The 21,170-nt window shown below is 42.1% G+C and overlaps 1 protein-coding gene across 1 annotated transcript in view; it reads left to right on the top strand.

Annotated features, from left to right (window-relative positions):
- Nucleotides 1–11,761, top strand: part of LOC134574475 (uncharacterized) — an 85,149-nt gene extending 73,388 nt beyond the window's left edge. The window contains exon 17 of the mRNA XM_063433571.1: nucleotides 11,404–11,761. Coding sequence (XP_063289641.1) covers nucleotides 11,404–11,692 — 289 coding nt within the window. The 3' untranslated portion in view covers nucleotides 11,693–11,761. The remainder of the gene's footprint in view (nucleotides 1–11,403) is intronic.
- The last annotated feature ends 9,409 nt before the right edge of the window (nucleotides 11,762–21,170 follow it).

The raw sequence follows: 21,170 nt of genomic DNA, 5'->3' as shown, positions 1-21,170 counted from the left end.
GACGCTATCACGAGCGACCTGTCACTCAAGTCTCCGATATCCAATCGGTACTTGTCAGAGGCGTGATTACCATCCAGAGCCAGGGTATTTAAGCTTACTTCTCACTTCAGCTCATTGCCCTGTCGTGGTTCTAGCTTGTCTAGTCACTCAGCGCTCTGGTATTCTTGTTTGCTCTATTGGTTTTGACTCGGCTCGTTGTACTACCCTGCTTCTCTGTTATCCCTTGACCCGGCTTGTCTCTCGCTTATCTGTCTTCTCGTTCCCTCGACCTCGGCTTGTCTCTGACTATTCTCTATTACTCTCGGTACGTTAGTCCGGCCATTCTAAGGCCCGGTATACGTACCTTTCCTCTCTTTGTACTCTGCGTGTTGGATCCCTGTCCCGATCCTGACATTACGACAGGGCCAATGGATCCTGCAGGTACAAACAGTCAGCTTGGTTCTTCGGATCCCAGGTTTGACGCCATGGAGCATAGGATGGATCAGATGGCTTTGGCACTACAGGCACTTTTGTCCCGTGCTAGTAATCCACCTGAGGAGACACGTACTCCTTCTATTTCTCCTGCAGTCTCAGGTCTAGAGGTAGCCACTGTAGGTGCTTCTTCCCGTATTACCCCACCAGTACGTTATGGCGGGTCACCGGAGAAGTGTCGTGGCTTTCTAAACCAGATTAGCATCCATTTCGAATTACAACCCCGCTCTTATCCTACTGATAGAGCGAAGGTTGGATTTATTATCACTCTACTCATTGAAAAAGCTTTGAGATGGGCCAATCCTTTATGGGAGAATGATAACCCACTAGTCTATAATTATAATGCCTTTGTAGCTGCGTTTAGAAGAACTTTTGACCCCCCTGGTAGGAAGGTCAATGCAGCTAGATTACTGTTGCGCCTTAGACAAGACAATCGAACACTTGTGGATTATGCACTAGAGTTCAGGTCCTTGGCGGCAGAAGTTAAGTGGAACGAACAGGCTTATATAGATGTGTTTCTGAATGGGTTATCAGATGTAATTCTTGACGAGGTCGCTACTAGAGAACTCCCTGAAAATTTGGAGGATTTAATTTCTTTTATATCTCGTATTGATGAACGCTTAAGAGAGAGGCTGAACACTCGAGATAGGACCCGTAGACCCTCCTTTAAACTAGCGCCTACCTTTCAAATTTCTGAGTTCGAGGACTTACGTATTCCTGAACCTATGCAGATAGGCAGTACTCATCTCACAGAGAGTGAGAGACAGTACAGGAGAAGGGAGGGCTTATGTATGTATTGTGGAGTCAGGGGTCATTTACGCCTAAACTGTCCCAATCGTTCGGGAAACGCTCGCACCTAAGTTCCTCTAGAGGACAGGCCTTGGGTGTTTCTACTTTGTCCTCTATTCACAACTACAAAGAGCTCAGGCTTCTGTTACCCGTTTCTTTAAAGTGGGAGAAGGGAGTAGTTAAGACTATGGCACTAATCGATTCTGGAGCTGCTGAGAGCTTTATAGATCAGGGTTTTGCTGCCAAGCATGCTATTCCATCCCAGTTAAAAGAGACACCACTGGCCGTTGAGGCCATCGATGGTAGACCGTTACTTGAGCCGGTTATTTTCCATGAGACCATACCGATTAACTTAACTGTTGGCATCCTACATAGAGAAGACATATCCTTACTGCTCATTTCTTCTCCGTCTATTCCCATAGTGCTGGGGTACTCCTGGTTGAGGAGACATAACCCTATTATTAATTGGGAGTCAGGGGAGATAGTTTCGTGGGGACAGAATTGTCAAGAGAAATGCTTGCGGAAAGTCTCACCTCTCGGCTTAACCAATACAGCGGCTAACTCTGATAATCCTACAGAGACACAAATTCCGTCTCAGTATCTAGATTTAAAGGCTGTATTTGACAAAAAGAAAGCCGATACCTTACCCCCACACAGGTCCTTTGATTGCAAAATTAACCTACTCCCTGGTACCATGCCGCCCAGAGGTCATGTATACCCGTTATCTACGAAAGAGAACTCAGTTCTAGAGGAGTATATTCACGAAAATTTAGACAAGGGATTCATTAGAAGGTCCTCCTCCCCTGCCGGGGCTGGATTTTTTTTTGTTAAAAAGAAGGATGGTTCTCTGAGGCCTTGTATTGATTATCGAGGCCTAAATAAGATAACCATTAAAAATGCCTATCCAATCCCCTTGATTACCGAACTCTTCGATCGTTTGAAGGGCTCTACAATTTTCACCAAGTTAGACCTCAGAGGGGCATATAACTTGGTGAGAATCCAGCAGGGACATGAGTGGATGACGGCATTCAATACTCGATATGGTCACTATGAATATACTGTTATGCCTTTTGGGTTATGCAATGCACCAGCTGTATTCCAGGATCTGATAAATGAGGTTCTTAGGGAATTTCAGCAAGATTGCGTCATTGTATACCTAGATGATATACTCATTCATTCTAGTGACATTGAGATTCATCACAAGCAAGTCAGGAGGGTTTTGCACAAGCTTCTCCAGCATGGCTTGTACTGCAAGTTGGAGAAATGTAGCTTTGATCAAACCCAGGTAACCTTTCTCGGCTATGTGATCTCTGGGGAGGGATTTAAGATGGATCCGGATAAGCTCCAATCCATTCTAGAGTGGCCTTTACCCAAAGGTCTTAAAGCCGTACAGAGATTTATTGGTTTTTCTAATTATTATAGGCGCTTTATTAAGGGCTATTCTTCCATTATCGCACCTATCACTAACATGACCAAACAGGGGGCTGATACTAAGAATTGGACTACTGAAGCTCTCCTGGCGTTCAAAACTCTCAAGGAGCTTTTCGCTTCCGCTCCAATTTTAGTTCACCCCGACACTTCTCTGCCTTTTTTACTTGAGGTAGACGCATCAGAGACTGGTTTAGGTGCTGTCCTATCTCAAAGGTTGGGTGTTGATAAACCATTACATCCATGTGGATTTTTCTCTAAAAAATTGACCGGTACTGAGAGCAGGTATGACATTGGTGACAGAGAATTACTAGCGGTTATCAAGGCTTTGAAAGAGTGGAGACATTTATTGGAAGGTACTTTACATCCTGTTACCATTCTGACAGACCACAAAAACTTGTCTTATATCGGAGAGGCCAAACGTCTGTCCTCCAGGCAGGCTCGTTGGTCGTTGTTTCTTACCCATTTCAATTACGTTCTGACTTACAGACCTGGGTCAAAGAATTCTAAAGCCGATGCGCTATCTCGCCAATATGAGCCCTCTGCCTCAGTTGAACCACTGTTGTCCTCCATTGTACCCAAATGCAATATTATTGCTAATACCAGTCTCAAAATTCATTCTCCGCTACTTGACCAGATCTTGAAGTCACAACATCTAGCTCCTGGAAACACTCCTGAGGGAAGAAACTTTGTTCCTCCTGAACTTCAACTGGAGCTCTTACAATGCTTTCACGAAAGTAAAATAGCTGGTCATCCTGGTATTCGCAAGACATACTCTCTGATATCCAAGGATTTCTGGTGGCCTTCACTTCGAAAAGATATTGAGGAGTTCGTCGCAGCTTGTGAGACTTGTGCCAAGACTAAACTACTTCATGCATCTCCATGTGGTCTGTTACACCCCTTGGACATTCCTGAGAAACCTTGGTCCTGTTTGTCCATAGACTTTATCGTTGATTTGCCTGCTTCCAAGAGACAGACTGTTATTCTCACGGTGGTGGATAGATTTACTAAGATGGCCCATTTCGTGCCATTACCTAAACTTCCGACTTCTCCTGAATTGGCGGAGATTTTTGCGAGAGAGGTTTTTCGCCTACATGGGATTCCTTCAGAGATTGTTTCTGATAGAGGTTCTCAATTTGTCTCACGTTTCTGGAGATCCTTTTGTTCTCAAATGGGCATCAAATTGAACTTCTCCTCTGCCTATCACCCTCAGTCTAACGGAGCTGCTGAACGTACTAATCAAAAGATCGAACAGTATCTACGTTGCTTTGTTTCCGAACACCAGGACGATTGGGTCGGTCTGATTCCTTGGGCGGAGTTCGCACACAATAACCTTGTTTGCGATTCAACTCGCTCTAGCCCTTTCTTCATGAACTATGGCTTTCATCCTTCGATTTTTCCTTCGGTTTCCTCTTCTCAGGGGATACCGTCGGTTGATGATCATGTCGCCAACCTGAAGAAATTATGGGATCAGACTCGGCAAATTCTATTACATAGTTCCTCGCTGTTCAAGAAACACGCTGACAAGCATAGAAGAGCGGCTCCTGTTTTTGTTCCTGGGGATAGGGTATGGTTGAGTACCAAGAATATTTGCCTAAAAGTTCCATCTATGAAATTTGCCCCTCGTTACATAGGCCCTTACAGGGTTCTCACTCGTATCAATCCGGTTGCGTATCGCCTTGCTCTGCCACCTGCCTTACGCATTCCTAACTCCTTTCATGTCTCCTTGTTGAAACCTCTTATTTGCAACAAATTCTCCTCTAAGGCCTCCTCACCTCGTCCTGTTCAGGTGGAGGGTCGGGAGGAGTACGAGGTCAGCTCCATCATTGACTCCAGAATTTCAAGGGGAAAATTGCAATATCTGGTCAACTGGAGGGGATATGGTCCTGAGGAGAGGAGTTGGGTACCTCAGGAGGACGTTCATGCTTCTCGCCTTCGCAGAGCATTTCACCTCCGCTTCCCATCTCGCCCCGGTTCATTCCGCCCGGTGGGCGTATCTGAGAGGGGGGGTACTGTCAGGGTACCTGAGGCCTCTACCTCTAAGGGAGGTAGAGACTTGGTGGTTTATCCGTCCAGGCGAGCTGTTTCCTCCGTTCCTCGCGGTTCATCCAGTCACTTAAACACCGGCCGCGAGGAATCCACGTCCTTTTCTAGCAGGACGCTCAATACGTGACGTCATGACGCTATCACGAGCGACCTGTCACTCAAGTCTCCGATATCCAATCGGTACTTGTCAGAGGCGTGATTACCATCCAGAGCCAGGGTATTTAAGCTTACTTCTCACTTCAGCTCATTGCCCTGTCGTGGTTCTAGCTTGTCTAGTCACTCAGCGCTCTGGTATTCTTGTTTGCTCTATTGGTTTTGACTCGGCTCGTTGTACTACCCTGCTTCTCTGTTATCCCTTGACCCGGCTTGTCTCTCGCTTATCTGTCTTCTCGTTCCCTCGACCTCGGCTTGTCTCTGACTATTCTCTATTACTCTCGGTACGTTAGTCCGGCCATTCTAAGGCCCGGTATACGTACCTTTCCTCTCTTTGTACTCTGCGTGTTGGATCCCTGTCCCGATCCTGACACACACACAGTTACAGGCAACATCAAACAGTCACAGGCAGACAGTCACGCATACATAGTCACATGCAGTCACACACACACACACACACACACACAGTTATAGGCAGACAGTTACACACACAGTCAGTTACAGGTAATCACACACAGTCATAGTCAGACAGTCATGCACACAGTTACAGACAGGCAGTCACTCAAACACACAGTCACAGGCAGAGAGTTACACACACACATGCAGGCAGACACACACACACACACACACAGTTACATGCACACAGACATGCAGACAGTCACACATACAGTCACAGACAGTCATGTACACAGTTACAGGCAAACAGTCACATATACATTGACACACACATGACAGCAGCAGACAGTCGCATGCACACAGTCACAGACAGATATTCACACACGGTTACAGGCAACATCAAACAGTCACAGGCAGACAGTCAGGCAGACAGTTACACACACAGCCAGTTACAGGTAGTCACACACAGTCATAGCCAGACAGTTACACACACAGTTACAGGCAGACAGTCTCACACACACACACACACACACACACACACACATACACACACACAATTACTGGCATACAGTTACACACACAGACATACACACACACACACACACACACACAGTTACAGGCATACAGTTACACACACAGACATACACATACACAGTTACAGGCATACAGTTACATACACAGACATACACACACACAAACACAGGTCCAGGCAGACAGTTACACACACAGACATACACACACACACAGTTACAGGCATACAGTTACACACACACACATACACACACACACACACACACACACACACACACACAGTTACAGGCATACAGTTACACACACAGACATACACACACACAGTTACAGGCAGACAGTTACACACAGACAGTCTCAAACACACACACACATACACACAGTTAGAGGCAGACAGTTTTACACACACACAGTCACACAGACACACAGTCACACACACAGACACACACTCTTACCAGGGCCAGATTAAGAGCCCAGTGGGCCTGGTGCTGACAATTATGACGGGCCTAATTACAGAATCATATCGACCAAAAACAGTAAAACACTCCCAAGCGTCATGTATCTGATGGAGATGGTGCTGGATAGAAAGAAAACAGCAGCTATAAGAAAACACATACCCTAGGCTAATCTCTCTCTAATTTATGTTTTCATCTTTCAAGTAAATCCATAACCCCTAACAGCAACATCCAGTCAAGCAGGAAGTCAATGGGCACGGTAAAAGGGTGTACCACTGACACAAATCATGTAACATGCCCAAAAAGAGGACATGTCTGCCCAAAGAATTAGAAGGCCAGCCTGGCATGAATGCATGTCAGGCTGACTGCCAATCATGCAGCTGGCCAACTAAGGGCATACTATGCAGACAGCACCCAGAGCTTGGCATAAATGCATCTAATGATGCGCTCGCTCAACGCTTTCTAAGGACTGTCCCCTAGCACTCGCTGGTCCACTTGTCTCCTTACCTTCTTACTACAAGCAGACGCTCCTGGTATATAGTCTGGGACAGAGAAAAGCTGTGTGTAGTGAGTGTAGAAGAAAGGGAACATGCCACAGTGTTAGAGAGACCAAAGTCAGCATTACCTTAAAGGATCACTATAGGGTCAGGAACACAAACATGTATTCCTGACCCTATAGTGTTAACACCACAATCTAGCCCCCCTGGGCCCCTCATGCCTCCATAAGTATAGCAAAATCTTACTGTATTCAAGCCTGAAGCTGTAACTTTGCATGCTGTTAGACTCAGAAACACAAGCAGTCTGCTGACATCATTAGAAGAGGTGGCCTGATCCAATCACAGTGCTTCCCCATAGGATTGGCTGAGACTGACAAAGAGGCAGATCAGGGGCAGGGCCAACATGATTCAAACACAGCCCTGGCCAATCAGCATCTCCTCATAGAGATGAATTGAATCAATGAATCTCTATGAGGAAAGTTCAGTGTCTGCATGCAGAGGGAGGAGACACTGAATGTTTGGATGCATTGTAGGCAGCCATAACCCAGGAAGGATCTCTAACAGTTATCTGAGGAGTGGCCAGTGAAGTTATCCCTAGGCTGTAATGTAAACACTGCATTTCTCTGAAGAGACAGTGTTTACAGCAAAAAGCCTGAAGGTAATGATTTTACTCACCAGAACAAATTCAATAAGCTGTAGTTGTTCTTGTGATTATAGTGTCCCTTTAACTATATTAATTGTCAGCCAGTCCACACAAGTTTTGTTCCCATACATCCCTCTTACGTTTCCATACTTAAGTAAGAGTATGTGAAAAGTAGTTAGGGTTGCCACCTTTCTTGGAAAAACATACCGGCCTTACTAATTTGCATAATTAAATATGCATGGGTGACATCACATGATGTAAATCACAAGGAGTGACATAAGAGAAAATGCTGTAAAATCACCCAAAAACTACTTAGTTTGATTCTGCTGTATAGATGGATTCCTCCCAGTGCCCCCATGTCTCCCAGTACCCTCATGACTCAGTGCCCCCATGTGTCGATTACTCCAGGTCTCAGTGTTCCTATGTATCAGTGTCTCAGTGCCCCATGTCTCCCAGTGTCCCCTAGTGTCGTGTCCCCAGGTCTCCCAGTGATCCTATGTGTCACAGTGTCTCAATGCCCCATGTCTCCCTGTGTCCCCATGTATCCCAGGGTCCCCATGTCACTAGGACACTAGGAAGACGGGGAGACCTGGGGACACGGGGAGACCTAGGGACACTGAGACACCAGTGACACTGGGAGACTAGGGGACTCTGGCTGGGACACATGGGGACACTGGGAAAATAGGGGACACTTGAAGACATGGGGACACAGACACCAGGGACACAGACACTAGAGACACTGGCTGGGGGACATGGGGACATTGAGACATGGGGGCACTAGGAGACATGGGGACACTGAGAGACCAGGGCCACATACACTAGGGACACTAGCTTGGAGACATGTGGACATTGAGACACTTGAGGCACTAGGAGACATGGGGACAGTGAGACACTGGCAGACTGGGGGCACCGGGAGACTAGGGGTCACTGGGAGACTAGGGGGCACTGAGACACCACGGACACTGGCTGGGAGACATGGGGACACTGTGTCCCCATGTGTCTGTGTCATAATGTCTTCCAATGTCCCTTAGTGTCTCAGTGTATGTCTCCTTGCAGCCTTTCCCCCATCCCTTACTTCTCTGAGCTGTAGGCTGTCTCTGCAGGGTGGGAGTTGCTGTCTGGACTCTCTGTAGCTGCACCCCTGCAGATCAGTGAGTATAGATAGGCAGGGAGGGATTTTCTGGAACTTCCTATCCCTGCCTGTCTCCACATACAGTGACCCCTACTGGCCAGTGCTGGTATTGCATAGTAATCTCTTGTTTATACTGAGAAAAATACCAGCATTTGTATTGCCAGTATCACTGCAATATTGACACCAGCCAGGCAGCCTCAAATACTGGTTGTGCCAATAAAATAAAAGCCAGGTGGAATCCCTAAGAGTAATGTGTGACAAAAAAATATATATATTTTTTTTTTTACATTTTTTTTTTAAATCAATGGGCCTATTCCATGGGCCTGGGCCTGGAGCTGCAGCTCCATCAGCCCCTATGTTAATCCGGCCCTGACTCTTACTTACAGACAGTGGGCTGGAGGAGGACTGGATTCCCTGAAGTCCTTCTCTTAGCAGGGATTACATCTTGCTGCACCTCCTAACAGCAGCGGGTAATGGCCATATTAAGCCCTGACCCCACTGCCAGTTTGGCTCCGCACCGGTTTTGCTTAGCTCCGCCCCCACTTTACCTCCGTGCGGCCAGTTCAGCTGCTCTTAGCGTGTGTGAGCTGTTTTGGCCACACGGCACCCTAACTACCATGGGGCACTGTGCGGCCACAGCTCACACAGCCCCCAGACCAGGGTCATGGCACCCCCCACCCTAGTGTCACAACTGGAAATAAATGGACTACAGAAAAAAATCAACCATGCACCATGAGGAAATTCCCATACCCACATTCTTACCTGCAGAGAATTGCCAACCTGAATCCATACCCCAAGATGGCATAACAACAGATATAAGGGAAATCCTAGAAAAACTAGCAGCTGTTGACCAGCAGACAAGACTACTCAAGATTAGAGATGTCCCGAACAGTTCGCCGGGAACTGTTCGCCGGCGAACATAGCTTGTTCGCGGTCGCCGCGGCGGGCGAACATATGCGATGTTCGGTCCGCCCCTATTCGCCATGGAAGTGGGAGGGTTTTGGAGGGAGGGTCTGCTGCTGATTGGCTGAAATTTGTCTGCTGACTGTGGGGTACAAGGTCAAAGTTTACTCAATGATGACGAATAGGGGGCGGACCGAACATCGCATATGTTCGCCCGCCGCGGTGACCCGGTGAACTGTTCGGGACATCTCTACTCAAGATCACTGGAAAGCAACCACCAGACAGCATGCTAGCTGCAGTTAATGAAGCATTGTCCATAATCCCAACCTGCACTATCACAGAGACCAACAGACTCATATATGCAGCATTAGTGGTCCTCCATCTACTTAACTACAAAATCAAGCTCAAAGAGAAGGATACTATGACTGGAAGCCAAGAAAAAGACAACACAGAAGGAAGCGCAACTTATCAGAGGTGGAAAAGTTTAGAGATATATCATGGCTGCTGTGGAAGTACAAGGATATGCCCATAACAGAGGCACTGGAAACAGCTAAGCAAAGACTGACAGCACTGGCAACCAGACTGAGCAGATACACCAAAGAAACAGAGGCTAAGAGAATCAATGCCCTCTTTACCAAATAACCATCCAAGGTGTATGCACCACATCTCATTGCAAGACCCACCCAGAGTTGAGACTAAACAGTACTGGAAGAATATGTGGCATACATACCGGGTCGCAGGGTGGCCGGGCCCCCTGGGGGGCCGGGACTCGGTCGCAGCCGCAACCCCTGCGACCCTGGTATGTATGCCACTGGGTGGGACCTAGTTGCAAGATAAAGAGGTCTGCATTTGTACGTTTAATTATATTTTTCACACCTCTTTGTGCATATTTGGTAAATATAGGATTATGTAAATATCTTTACATTATAAAAAAATAATAAAGTGGAATAAAGTGGTATAGCGGATGGATGAGTAGTTTGGTTCGTTTTAGAGGTTTGTAGAGAAAGTATATAGTGATCATGATTTTTAGCGATATCCAATATTTTTAAGGTGGTCCCAGTGCCACCACTCATATCTGGTGTCACAGTAGCTTGCATTTAAAAAAAAAAATAACTTTTTTGACTGTAATATAATAGCAGTCAGTTTCCTTCACACGTGTGCGTTTCAGGGCCTGCCAGGGCACAGTGTCACACCAGTGCAACTCATATCTGGTGTAACAGTAGTGTACATTTAAAAAAAAAAAATAGAAATTTGACTGTGAAATAATAGCAATCAGTTTACTTCACACGTGTGTGTTTCAGGGCCTGCCAGGGCACAGTGTCACACCAGTGCAACTCATATCTGGTGTAACAGTAGTGTACATTAAAAAAAAAAAACCTAGAAATTTGACTGTGAAATAATAGCAGTTTACTTCACACGTGTGCATTTCAGGGCCTGTCAGGGCACAGTGTCACACCAGTGCAACTCATATCTGGTGTAACAGTAGTGTACATTTAAAAAAAAATACAGGGGGCTTGTTGTCACCTTTCGGGGACCCTTGGTGTTGTACGTGGCTGGGTAATTTTCCATGGGAGTTTTGCCATGGATCCCCCTCCGGCATGCCACAGTCCAGGTGTTAGTCCTCTTGAAACAACTTTTCCATCACTATTGTGGCCAGAAAGAGTCCCTGTTGGTTTTAAAATTCGCCTGCCTATTGAAGTCTATGGCGGTTCGCCCGTTTGCGAACATTTGCGGAAGTTCGCGTTTGCGAACGGAAAATTTCATGTTCGCGACATCACTACTAATAATGTAGCTTTTCACCTAACATGAGGGAAGGGGTTTAAAAGTATACCTTGCAATGTTATTTGCCTCCTTTTCTTAGATCATTTGCAGTCTGTCAGATAGCATTTTAGTTATATACTGGCTTATAAACAACTTAAAAATTACTAAAAACTGATCATACTAATTTGTACCTTTCTTTAGGGAGTTGGCTGTGAATGACACTTCAGGATGCTCAATTTCTCAAAGCAGTGTTTATGATTACCAAGGACCACAGGAAAATGAAGATTATTTCAGTGTTAGAGAAACTAGTTGCAGACCTCTAGAATTTTCATTGACCAATACTTGGGAACGGGTTGTTTATGAACTTGTATTCTCCAAAGGAATTGTAAAAAACACAACCAATCTTATAGACATTAAAGAAACACCTGAATATCAAGATGTGGGAATTAACCCAAACAGAACAAAAAAGAACACAAGCATACTACTTTAATTGGATCATTGGCGTTTTTATGGAAATGTGTTCAAATTCTGTAAGTATTCTAAAGTGTCAGATGGAAAACTCCTTGCACAAATGACACTTACACGGACAATATAATTGTTGTGATATGTTTTACTGTTTTGAAACACTTATATTTGTGTTCAGCGAAGTCTCCTGAGTATATCAGTATCCCTCATGTACAGGCTGTATGGTGTTTTCAAAAGTTACAGAGTGAAATAAAAGGCTTGTGTTTCAGATTGTTCACATTGAAATTCGCCAGATTGGTTACGTTGCCTCTGAGACCGTATGGTAGCCCAGGAATGAGAATTACCCCCATGATGGCATACCATTTGCAAAAGTAGACAACCCAAGGTATTGCAAATGGGGTATGTCCAGTCTTTTTTAGTAGCCACTTAGTCTCAAACACTGGCCATAATTGGCGTTCAAATTGGTTTTTTGCATTTTTCACACACAAACAAATATGAACACTAACTTTGGCCAGGTTTTGTGACCAAGTGGCTACTAAAAAAGACTGGACATACCACATTTGCAATACCTTGGACTGTCTACTTTTGCAAATGGTATGCCATAATGGGGGTAATTCTCATTCCTGGGCTACCATTTGGTCTCAAAGGCAATGTAACCAATCTGGCGAATTTCAATGTGAAAAAACTGAAAAATGTAACATGCTATATTTGACCATGTAACTTCCCACAACACCATAAAACCTGTACATAGGGGGTACTGTTTTACACGTGAGACATTTCTGAATACAAATATGTGTACTATATTGCAGTAAAAGCAAACAGTATTATGAGATTCACAGTTAGAATGTCACGTAGAACTAAACATTTTTTTTTAATTCTTATTTTCTCACTTTTTTTTTATATTTTATTCATATTAAATTATGTTTCATACCTAAATATTTGATGTTAAATGAAAGTCCTGTTTCCCCTGAATAAAATGATATATAATAAGTGTGGGTGCACATAATATGAAAGAGGTTAATTACGGTTACATAGTTACATAGTTACATAGTTACATAGTTACATAGCTGAAAAGAGACTTGCGTCCATCAAGTTCAGCCTTCCTCACATTTGTTTTTTGCTGTTGATCCAAAAGAATGCAAAAAAACCCAGTTTGAAGCACAATTTTGCAACAAGCTAAGAACAAAAATTCCTTCTTGACCCCAGAATGGCAGTCAGATTTATCCTTGGATCAAGCAGTTATTACTCTACATTGAAAGATTATATCCTTGAATATTATGTTTTTGCAAGTATGCATCTAGTATCTGTTTGAACATCTGTATGGACTCTGATAAAACCACTTCTTCAGGCAGAGAATTCCACATGCTGATTGTTCTTACAGTAAAAAAAACCTTTCCTTTGCCTTAGACAAAATCTTCTTTCTTCCAGTCTAAACGCATGGCCTCGTGTCCTATGTAAAGTCCGGGTTGTGAATAGATTTCCACACAATGGTTTGTATTGGCCCGAATATATTTGTATAATGTTATCATATCCCCTCTCAGGCGACGTTTTTCTAAACTAAATAGGTTTAAATTTGTTAACCTTTCTTCATAGCTGATATGTTCCATTCCTTTTGATTAATTTTGTAGCCTGCCTCTGCACTTTTTCTGGTGCCATAATATCCTTCTTTAGAACAGGTGCCCAAAATTGCACAGCATATTCTATGTGTGGTCTTACCAGTGATTTATAAAGAGGCAAAATGATATTCTCGTCCCGAGAATGAATGCCCTTTTTCATGCATGACAATACCCTACTGGCCTTGGCCACTGCTGATTGACATTGCACATTGTTGCATAGTTTGTTGTCTATAACAATTCCCAAGTCCTTTTCGTGTGTTGTTATCCCTAATTCGCTTCCATTAAGGGTATACGTTGCTTGTGTATTCTTTACGCCGAAGTGCATAACTTTGCATTTTTCAACATTAAAATTAATCTGCCATTTGAGTGCCCAGTCCTCCAGTCTATCTAAATCCCTCTGCAGCAAAGTAATATCTTGCTCACATTGTATTATTTTACAAAGTTTTGTGTCATCTGCAAACACTGAAACATGACTGTCAATGCTGTCTTTAAGATCATTTATAAACATGTTAAATAGAAGGGGTCCCAGAACAGACCCCTGAGGGACACCACTGGCCACCTATGTCCAGCTTGAAAATTTACCATTAACGACAACTCTTTGTACTCTGTTTTTCAGCCAATGTTCTACCCAAGAACAAGCATTTTCATCTAGACCGATTTCCTTGAGTTTGAACACTAATCTTCCGTGTGAAACTGTATCAAATGCCTTGGCAAAATCCAAATAGATCACATCCACTGCAACACCCTGATCTATACTTCTACTTACTTCTTCGTAGAATGCAATCAAGTTAGTTTGACACGACCTGTGCTTCATAAAACCGTGCTGATTTTTGCTGATAACCATGTTCTTCTCTAGGAATTCTTGAATATTATCCCTTAATAACCTTTCAAATATTTTACCAGCCACAGAAGTTAAGCTTACAGGTCTATAATTTCCAGGCAAGGATTTTGAACCCTTTTTGAATATAGGAACCAGAACCACATCTGCCTTCCTCCAATCCTCCGGAACACGTCCTGAAAGAAAAGAATCTTGAAAGATAAAAAACAGAGGTTCGTCTCTGATGAAGTGGGGCTGACACCCACGAAACGCGTTAGACAGCACCAGACTAAGCAGGATACGGACGCAGACTGTGAAACCGGCAGTAAAGGATTTCTCTATCCACCGAGAGTGAAACATCCGAAGATCTGGTGTCAGGGTACCTGTGGTCTCTACCTCCGAAAGAGGTAGAGACTTAGTCGTTCCTCCATCCGGACGGTCTGATGGCTCCCTTCCTCGCGGTCTATCCGGTCAGGCAAGGCCGGCCGCGAGGGAGTGACTGCCTTTTACAGCATCACGTCCGGAAGTCGTCGTCAAGACACTCCCTGGAACGACCTGTCAGTCAATTGCTGCCGGACCAATCAGGACGCCTCGGAGGCGTGGTTACTTTTCTGAACAGGGTATTTAATGGAGCTTCTTTCGTTAGCTCATTGCCCTGTCGTGGTTCTAGCTTGTTCTACTCACTCAGTGCTTGTATTCTACTTATCCCTTTTGGTTTTGACCCGGCTTGTTTATTCTACTCTGCTTACCTCTGTACCCTTGACTCGGCTTGTCTCTCGCTCACCTGTCTTCTGTTACCCTCGACCTCGGCTTGTCTTTGACCATTCTCTACAGTACTACTTACGTTAGTCCGGCCATTCTAAGGTCCGGTATACGTATCTGGCTACTGTTTGTACGCTGCGTGTTGGATCCCTGTCCCGATCCTGACATCTGGGGACCGATCGGCTAGCAGCGTGCATCACTCAGAGTGAGGTCTGGGACGCACGCCAACCTCACAGCCGACAGCTAGAGATCTCTGTTCTAGCAACATTGTATCCACATCCATCCTAGCCGGTCCCTGCGGTTAACTTGGATTAAGAACTGCATAACTGCTGGTAATATTCTTGCAATCCGTTCCTGGCTTATATTTTTTATATTTTTTATATTTTTAGTTTTTTATTTGATATAAATATTACGCTTAATAAACTTTGTATTAATTTCATCTATTATTCTCAATCTATTCAATTATTGTAATTATTTTAAAGTGATATTGGAATTTAGTGCATCATAGAATACAGTTCCATATACTGTATTTCTATTACATGAAGCTTGTATCTTTGTTACAAAGTACAACATCTGGTATATACCTCACTTTTCTCTGTCTCTAACAGATTTAAAGACGTATACACCATATATAATTGTGATAACATCTATTACAATATATTATAGGAAACAGTTCCCTATACTGTCTTTCTATATCATTGACATGGTCTAAATCTTTATGCACAAAGTATAGTATTTGGTGTGTAGTAAATTGACTCTGCCTCTAGCAGATTTAAAGACGTACACCCCATATATGTAAATGCTGCAGTTCATCTTGGAATATCTGAATATACACAAAAACTTCCAAAGAGAGTCCAGGCATACAAATCATGGCTAAAACTGTCTTTACATGGATCAGGCAAGTGACAACATTTCGGCTCCACTATGAATCCTTTGTCAAGTTTTGATAAAGTTCTAATAGTGGAGCTAAAAGTAACTCACTTATAAAGGCTCATACACTTTTTTTAAACTTTTAATAAAAGCAGGTTTTTTTTTAACAATTTGCTCAAGAAATTGTTTAGTTTTTTCTTTTATTGGGATTTTTTCAATTCTTTTTTAAAACTTTGTAATGTGAATGCTGGTTAGTAAGTGCTAGTCAACCAACACATGGTTAAACTTTGTGCTGTCTGCGGGGAAAAATTTCAGATTTTTTAAATCTTGGCCTGGATTTTTTATTTTTTTTTTATTTCTTTATTTTTAGTGTGCTGTGAATGAATAACATGCAGGCTCGTGGTGCCCCAACAGCATTCCTCGAGCTTATACACAGATAATACAGTTGGCGCATTAAGATTAACGGCACATTTTTATATATGTTAAAGTAATGCTGAGTAATTCTGTAGATTAGACCTTGCGAGTGGCAATAGCATAAGATTAATAAAGATTAATAAAGAGAGAAATAGACAGAGCTGTCATAGGTTGCTAACAGTATAATATAAACTTATCTTGTCTGCAGCGATATGGTGTCTGAGCAGGGCGGCCCTGCTGCTGCGCCCTAGATGATCGGGGCATGCGGGAGTAAGGACCGGGATCACCCCCCCGGTCCCGGTCCGGCCTTGGCTGAGTACCAATGAGCAGGATAGTGGGGCAGCGGCCGTCTGCCCCGCTCACCGCCGGAGTAGGCCTCGTCTGCGCCGGTGAGGTTTCTTCCTCCAGGGGACTGAAACCATGCAGGCCAGCCTCACCCTGGGTCCGGTACTCTCACCCCGATGTGGTCCACCTCAGCTGGTCGGCTTTTTGTGCCCAAAGTTCATTTTCCATGCTTATTTCTTTGTTAGTGCCAGGAGCTGGTCTGTCCTGCGACCATCTTGCTTGGCGGCCTGGCCCCGCCCCCTTGGCCTGGATTTTAAGTAGCCAGTGTCAGATTTAACATAAACCAAAAACATTAAGTGTGCTGTGTCTTTAAGACCATAAATAAATACCTTGTAGTAAAAGTGTAATTTTACATAAAACAACTGGTGTAATAATATTCTTATACCCAAAGTACCTGTGTGCACTGTGCAAAAACACACTGATATGTGTGTGCAAAAATTATGAATATGATAAAACCACAATAGTGATAAAACACTTTACTCTAATTTCACTCACTGCTTGTTTCAAGGTTCCAATATGATATCTCAAACAGAGGAAAAGGACAAGCACATAGGGCAATATGTATGTATAAAAGGAATAGGTAAACTAGACTGAAACACTCACAAAAGTAGAGCAGTATTGTCTGCTCTGAACTGTGATGGCATCGTTTGCAAATATGGAGACTTGAAGCTGTGTTGAAGGCAAACAATGCCTTTTGGTTTATGTTGATGTATGTGATTGGAGCGTTTTCACAATATACAGTAAAATTAGAGTTAGGTGTTTTTATCACTATTGTGTTTTTATCATATTCATAATTTTTGCACAATAATACACATATCAGTGTGTTTTTGCACAGAGCACACAGGCACTTTGGGTATAAGCGTATTATTACATCAGTTCTATATAAAATGACGCTTTTATTACAAGGTATTTATTTACGGTCTTAAAGACACACTGCACTTTAGTTTTGGTTTATGTTGATGTATGTGATTGGAGCTTTTTCACAATATACTTGTTTTTCTTGTACACAGTGTCAGATTTAAGCCTTCAAGCAGTGTTCCATCTGGCAGAAATACAGATATAATTCTAGTTACTTCGGAGCTAGAATTGCCACATACTGACTTTGTTAAATTGTGTTAATACAACCGGATTGCCCCCCTACACAACCAGATGCTTTTACCCCATTCTGTATGGGATTATTCAGACTTTAGTAAATAGACCCAATAGTTATGGTCAGAAGGCATCAGGAGTTAAGCAAATGAGTTATTGTCAAATTCTAACATTCTAAACATACATGTATTCAGTGACTTATTACATTGTTTTTATAAGTCCGTACACGTAAAGGAAATTTTAATTTTTCAAGGATAGGACAACATCTTTAATCTATTTTTTTTTTAATTTGCATTTAAAATGAAATCAATGTCTTGTTTTTTTTTTTTTTTAAAAGGTGGAAGAGTCATTTTAAAACAAAAGGAAGTAATTTGCAAAAAAAAAAAATGCAGTTTGGTTACTGTAAATAGAAATAAGGTTGTAAAGGGAGGTTTCAGGTAAAATAGTTTATACACTCAATCAGGAACTGTAGTGAACAGGCAAGGGGATTTCAAAGTTATGTTGAAAATTCCTGCATTATAGAAACTCTTTTGGCTCAAAATTAGCAGTACTCTTGTCAATTCATCTCAGATCTAAATTGTGTAAATAGTAGACTAAACACATACCAATAAAATGACACTCCTGGCTAGAGTTATCCTAGTAAAAAGTAAAAGAAATGTACATTTTTCAAGGGTAGGTCAATATTCACTAACATAAATTTATTAAAACATCTTTAAACTATTTTTTTAAATTATAATTTTTTTTAAAATGAACTTAAAAAGAAATGAATGTCCTGTCTTTAAAAAGGGGGAAGAGTCATTCTAGAACAGGAGGAAGTAATTTTGCAAAAAAAAAGAACAACAAGTAAAACATGCAGTTTGGTTACTTTAAGTGAAAATAATCCTTACAACAGTTAATAAAAATATGCCTTTTCCTCCTCCAATTTACTGTAAAGTTGCAAGGTTTCAGGTACAGGAGTTTAAACACTATATCAGGAACAGTAGAGAGCAGACAAGGGGATTTCTGTTAAAAAATATCTGCAATGGAGACACTCTTTTGGTTCAAAATGTACAATTCTCATGTTTTCCAATTGAGTAAATAATAGATTAAATGCATACCATTAAAAGGGCAATCTAGTCTGGAGTTCTCATATTGTAATGCATGATATAGATGTGCATTAACATATATACATAAATAATACATGACAAATAATACAAATATATACTTCACATTTAAAGTTTTCACATTTACTGCAAACTACATTATTTGCAGACTTTCAGTAAAAAGGGGTGAATAAACAGCTACTGAAAGCTAGCTAAAGGATATTAAGGCTAGCTGATAGTTGAAGCTAAATTCATCTTCCCTTCCAACAACTTTTACCCTGCCTTTATACTTCTGATCATTTTATACGCACCAACCCATTTCATAATAAACAACATCTAAGTAAACTGAGTCCTCTAATATCTAGGAAATGTAGTCAGTAGTAATGATGATTAAGCATATCACTGCAGTTGTTGGTGGAATACCGTTCACATTCCCAACCAGCCCGCAGGTGCAGATTCCTTGCAAATGTGTACATGTAACTGCATATTTAATTTGTGTATATGCACCTCTGCATAATGTGTGCATATAAGGGCATTTATATTATGTGTGAATGTGAGCGTGTGGCAGCCCCTGCGCAGAAGCAGACCCATCACATAAAAAAAAGAGCAAAAACAACAGAAAGAAGTAAAATTGCCAAGGACAACATTTTTTTTAGAATTTATGTACTTAAAAAATGCTTTGGGGTTGGTTTTGCTCTCTTTAGCTATCATTTTTTCATTTTGAAGTTTAGCAAGTCTAATTGCCTTTTTGCACGCATTATTTGCTTCCTTATATCTTTTATAAGATGCATCTGATTTGTCCGATTTAAATGCTTTAAATGCCCTTTTCTTATTTTTAATCTCTTGTTTTCTTTTCTACTAAGCCACATTGGTTTTAATTTGTTTCTTTTATATTTATTTCCCAATGGTACATACTGAGAAATGTACCTTTCTAATATTTGGTAGCTCAATCTATTCAATTATTTTAATTATTTTAGAGTGATATTGGAATTTAGTGAATCATAGAATACAGTTCCATATAATGTATTTCTATTACATGAAGCTCGTATCTTTGTTACAAAGTACAACATCTGGTATATACCTCACTTTTCTCTGTCTCTAACAGATTTAAAGACGTATACACCATATATAATTGTGATAACATCTATTACAATATATTATAGGAAACAGTTCCCTATACTGTCTTTCTATATCATTTACATGGTCTAAATCTTTCTGCACAAAGTATAGAATTTGGTGTGTAGTAAATTGACTCTGCCTCTAGCAGATTTAAAGACATACACCCAGGGCCGGTGCAAGGATTTTTGGGTACATAGGCGAAGATGAATTTTTCCGCACCCCCCCCCTCTAAAATTAACATCTTCACCTATGTGCCTCCTAACGAGCCCCTCCCTCTTCCCCGTCCCTTAGTGTTCCTCTCCCCTCCCCCCTCTTTTCCCTGTCCCTTGGTTTTTCTCTCCTCTCCCCTCTCTGTCCCTTGGTGCACCCCCCACCCTCTTAGCGGTCACACTCCCCTTCCTGGTGTGTCTCCTACCTGTCTTGTAGCGTTGCGGAGCAGACCCTCTACAGGAGCTTCAGTTTTCTGTACCTGGCTGGACTGACAGGAAGTGCTCTCTCAGTTAGCACCTCCTCTCAGTCTGGCCGGGTACAGGAAACAGAAGCTCCTGTACTGCGCTCCGCTCCACCACGCTACACTCAGTGGTGTATACACACTAACAGGCACACACACTCAATGACAAACACACAGACGTCACTGACAGACACAGACTCACTGATCTGACACACACTCATTCATTGACAGACACACACTCAAACAATGCCTTTTGGTTTATGTTGATGTATGTGATTGGAGCGTTTTCACAATATAAAGTAAAATTAGAGTTAGGTGTTTTTATCACTATTGTGTTTTTATCATATTCATAATTTTTGCACAATAATACACATATCAGTGTGTTTTTGCACAGAGCACACAGGCACTTTGGGTATAAGCGTATTATTACATCAGTTCTATATAAAATGACGCTTTTATTACAAGGTATTTATTTATGGTCTTAAAGACACACTGCACTTTAGTTTTGGTTTATGTTGATGTATGTGATTGGAGCTTTTTCACAATATACTTGTTTTTCTTGTACACAGTGTCAGATTTAAGCCTTCAAGCAGTGTTCCATCTGGCAGAAATACAGATATAATTCTGGTTACTTCGGAGCTAGAATTGCCACATACTGACTTTGTTAAATTGTGTTAATACAACCGGATTGCCCCCCTACACAACCAGATGCTTTTACCCCATTCTGTATGGGATTATTCAGACTTTAGTAAATAGACCCAATAGTTATGGTCAGAAGGCATCTGGAGTTAAGCAAATGCGTTATTGTCAAATTCTAACATTCTAAACATACATGTATTCAGTGACTTATTACATTGTTTTTATAAGTCCGTACACGTAAAGGAAATTTTAATTTTTCAAGGATAGGACAACATCTTTAATCTATTTTTTTTTTAATT

The sequence above is a fragment of the Pelobates fuscus genome, chromosome 10, assembly GCF_036172605.1.
Source record: "Pelobates fuscus isolate aPelFus1 chromosome 10, aPelFus1.pri, whole genome shotgun sequence".
NCBI lineage: Eukaryota > Metazoa > Chordata > Amphibia > Anura > Pelobatidae > Pelobates > Pelobates fuscus.
The sequence above is the reverse complement of the archived record's forward strand: the minus strand, read 5'-3'. Positions and strand labels throughout refer to the sequence as shown.